Source organism: Poecilia latipinna, unplaced genomic scaffold (assembly GCF_001443285.1).
Source record: "Poecilia latipinna isolate Pla-1442-1.1 unplaced genomic scaffold, P_latipinna-1.0 Scaffold1414, whole genome shotgun sequence".
Classification (NCBI taxonomy): Eukaryota; Metazoa; Chordata; class Actinopteri; order Cyprinodontiformes; family Poeciliidae; genus Poecilia; species Poecilia latipinna.
The window spans coordinates 123,349-127,087 of NW_015114030.1; the positions used below are offsets into that span (position 1 = coordinate 123,349).

General features: G+C 41.5%; 1 protein-coding gene across 1 annotated transcript in view; it reads right to left on the reverse strand.

Moving 5' to 3' along the window:
- Nucleotides 1–899: 899 nt before the first annotated feature.
- The window catches only part of brf2 (BRF2 general transcription factor IIIB subunit), an 8,742-nt gene continuing 5,902 nt past the window's right edge, over nucleotides 900–3,739 (reverse strand). The window contains exons 3-4 of the mRNA XM_015056885.1: nucleotides 2,877–3,198; nucleotides 900–2,068 (exon numbers count right to left, since the gene is read on the reverse strand). Of these exons, the coding sequence (XP_014912371.1) occupies nucleotides 1,267–2,068; nucleotides 2,877–3,198 (1,124 nt within the window). The 3' untranslated portion in view covers nucleotides 900–1,266. The remainder of the gene's footprint in view (nucleotides 2,069–2,876; nucleotides 3,199–3,739) is intronic.

Below are 3,739 nucleotides of genomic sequence, written 5' to 3' on the forward strand. Positions count from 1 at the left end.
GTGTGCTTGTAAAATCAGATTTTTGTGGGTCACCCTGAAGGCATCTTAAGATTACAGCCAATAAATAAAAGAAAGAAGCTTTAGATTCTCTGAAAAAACCTGGTTTTTGTATGAGAGTTCAAAAATAACTTTCCAAAACATGATTCTGAAAGCAAATTGCAAGCAAATTATTATAGAACCAGAGCTTATGTTTGGGGCTCATCTTGTTTTTTCTTCTCGTCCAACATGCAAGATCAGGTTTCTTTAGAGTCAGGAACCGCAGAACGTCCACAATGCCAGAATCCTCGGACTCCAAGGCTCTGCTGCTTCAAACCCAGCTCTGTTATTTTACGAAGCGCAGAGTTGGAACTCGCTTCAAACTGAGGAAAACTGTGACTGATGGTATTCAAATCGCAACCCTGCTTAATTTAGACTGAATCAGCTGAATGGTTTGGTTCTCTCAGCAGAGTTATGAAACGGTGCAGAAAGACAAATGAATTCAGATGGAGGAAACGGCACTCTGTCAGACCTGTCAATTTTTGTTGTGGTTGCTGTGAATTTAAATTTAGCGAACACAAAAAGAATACGTCCTCCTTCTTCCTTCTCCTGACATTTCTGTGTATCGCTAAATAATTATTCTGATTCATATTTCAGTTTCCAGGAAGGTCCTGATGAGGGACGTATGGAATTTATGAGAAGATTTCAACTGTGTTGTTTGACTTGATTTTTGTGTATTTGCAGCTAAATGTTATTTTACATACATTATACTGCAATATTAACTACAGTCACAGCCTCAAACACTGTAAATATGCCCTCTAATCAGTGTGCAATACGGTATCAATCATTTTAAATTTGCAATTCTTATAAATTCTTGAGGAAAAGCTTGCTTAAGTTAAAATTCTTACTGTGTTGCATAATAATTGTAGGAAATATACATTTTATGGAGTAAAATTCTTGTGCAGACAAATCAAAGGTCACCCGGATAGTAAAAAGTATAAATTAAGGCTCACATATACGTGAAAGTTTATTTTCAACTATTAATTTGTGCAATAAATTGCTTCATTGTTGCAACAATAAAATAATGTTAAGCAACATAAATTTTAAATAAAATAGTCAAAAAAAAAAACTATCTCAGACTCTGCAACAAGCAGGAAAACGGCATGTTCAATAGTAATGAATCAGAAATGCAAAAACTGTTTTTCTAAAATCTTTTAACAATTACACATCCTTCAAAAAAACAAACAAACAAACAAAAGGTTAACTCTTAATTAAACAAGTGTAAGTTAGCTAGGAGTTCCCACTGCCAGAGGAGGACACCGCCTTCTGCATCAGGGCAAAGGCTCGAGCTTCTTGTGGAGTGCGGATGTACGAATCGATCTCGCTGTCGGAGATTTCCTCGTCGCCGGTAATGTTCTGCACATGCGGCGGCTCCACTCTCCTCCTCTTGGCATGAACCACACAGGGAGGAGCAAACAGGACCCTTACACCCCAGTTTGGTTCTGGGTCTTCAGTCTGGTGAGAGTCGTCTCCCTCTTGGTTTTCCGTCCTGTCAGTGGGACAGAGTTGCAGCGCAGAGGAAGCGTCTGCAGTCTGATCCCTGCTCTCAGACCTTTGGGACGGCGTCACCTCCTCTGTTGGAGAGTTCAAAGCGCTGGCCTGAGGGCAATCGGCTTGCATCGCAGTCTCATGGGTTCTCAGAGCCCGAGTAAGCAGTGTGTGCCGGTGGTCTAGAATATCCCCCACCAGCCGAACAACGTTGTCCTGAGTCACCGTTTCCCTGACCCAGGGAAGTTCCCGTCCGAGCTTACATAGCACTTCCTTCAGCTCTGTTATTCTCATTACAGCTGGTTTGCGCTTTTGCACGTTGGCCAGGTGACAGAATTTGTCGAGGGAGAGCTTGAGGCGATGTCTGTTGGGGTTCAAAGACTGCCAGGCCAAATACGTTGCCGCCATCATGATGGGTAGGGGCCGTCGTCCGGTCACGATCCAGGAATCTCCTGCCAACTCCACCAATGCCACGGCTCGTTTGGTCAACACCTTGGAGTCCTCCGCCAGCTCTTTAGTAACGTGTTGTGCACTTATTTTGTATCTGTCAAAAACAAAAAATATACATTTAATCTGATTTGATTGAAAAGTTTTGTGAATTGTATCTAAAGGTGCAGTATTCTGTGTTTTTCCAAACACATGGTATCATTTTGTAGCACAATAAAGTAACGTTGTCACCTTCAGTTGTTATAAAAATGCTGCATATATCAAACATGGCTCAAAAGAAATTTGACTTCGAAATTTAACGCCTTGAAATTGGGCCTCTGTCTCGTTTAGAAGTTCCTGCTCTTTCCAACACATTGCTTTCAGCATGTCATCGCATCAACTGTCCTCTATTAAGCGTTTCCAAACGTTCGCCGGAGCGTTGGACTGAGAAATAGTTCATAAAATAAGCTCAGCACCAAGTGTTTGCTCATTTCTGCTGCTGCTACTTTGAAGCAGAAGTGAAGTTTACTAGTCCTTATGCACAATGGTTAAGGACCGTCCAACGTACTAAAAAAAAAAAAAAAAAACATATGGAAACGTAAATGCACATCAAAAAGATGGAAAAGCTCATTGTATGTTGCTGCTAATGTCTTTATACAGCAGTTAATGGTTGAGATGCAGGAAAACAACATAGAAAGGACACCAGGTGTGTCATTTCTTTGCATGACGATGGTCGATAGGTCAGAGCACACGAGTATGAAGCCATCCTCCTCCCCCACACCACACTTAGGACCCCGATTTGCTGATGATCCACTCGACCGTCTCATTGAAAGTTTTATGCATGCTCATTCATAGAGCTCTTGCAGTGACTCCTGTACAATTATTTCAAATAACCAAACATAAAAGGAGCTTCCACACACACTTACTCCTGAACATGCGCTTCTATGACATCTGTGATACTGACAAAAGGAGCCTGGATGTTCAGGATCTTGATCATTTCCTGGTAAACGCCTCCCACCAGCGTCGGGTCGGCGTCCAGGAGGCTGCTGATGGTTCCCAAAGTGATCGGCCAGTCCCGCTGTCTGCAGCTCACGTACACGCAGCAGCCAGCAAGCACCTCCTTCCTCTGGAGGGTCACGTTGATGAAGCTCTCCTGCTGGTAGGCCTGCCTGAAATACGTCAATGCCAGATCCTCTATTTCACTGTTGAGCCGGAGAATCCGACACATTTCTTTCACGCGCTCCAGACCTTAATGTAGATGTAACAAAAGGACAAAAAAAAAAAAAATAGTACCTTTGTGTAAATATTCCAGACACAATATTTTTTCTTCTTTTGAATTTGATATTTTCCTGCAGTGATCTTAAGCTAGAGTTGAACAGGATTTCTGAAAGTCTTTAAAAAAATTCTGGCTTGTTTCTTGTTTTTTTTTTAATCATCATTATTATTGTTTTTTTTGTTTGTTTGTTTGTTTTGCTGACCAGTGAACATTCAAGTAGTGGTTCATTTAAGAAAGAAAAATAATTTGCAAATAATGGCAGAATCAATATCTGCAGTACAGCGATAGCAAAATATTGCTTAGATCAGAGGTTCCCAAACTGTGGGGCGCGCCCCCTAGGGGGGGCGCGGGAAGCCGTCTGGATGAAAAAAAAAAAAAAACATGAACACTGTATGCGCTGGGTTTTTACCTTAGAATGGCCAACTCTCTGTTATAACTATGTCAATTTGATACAGTAGAGGCTTCCACACCTCCCATATTTGTGTCCTCTGTCACTTTTATCAGCAGTTAAAA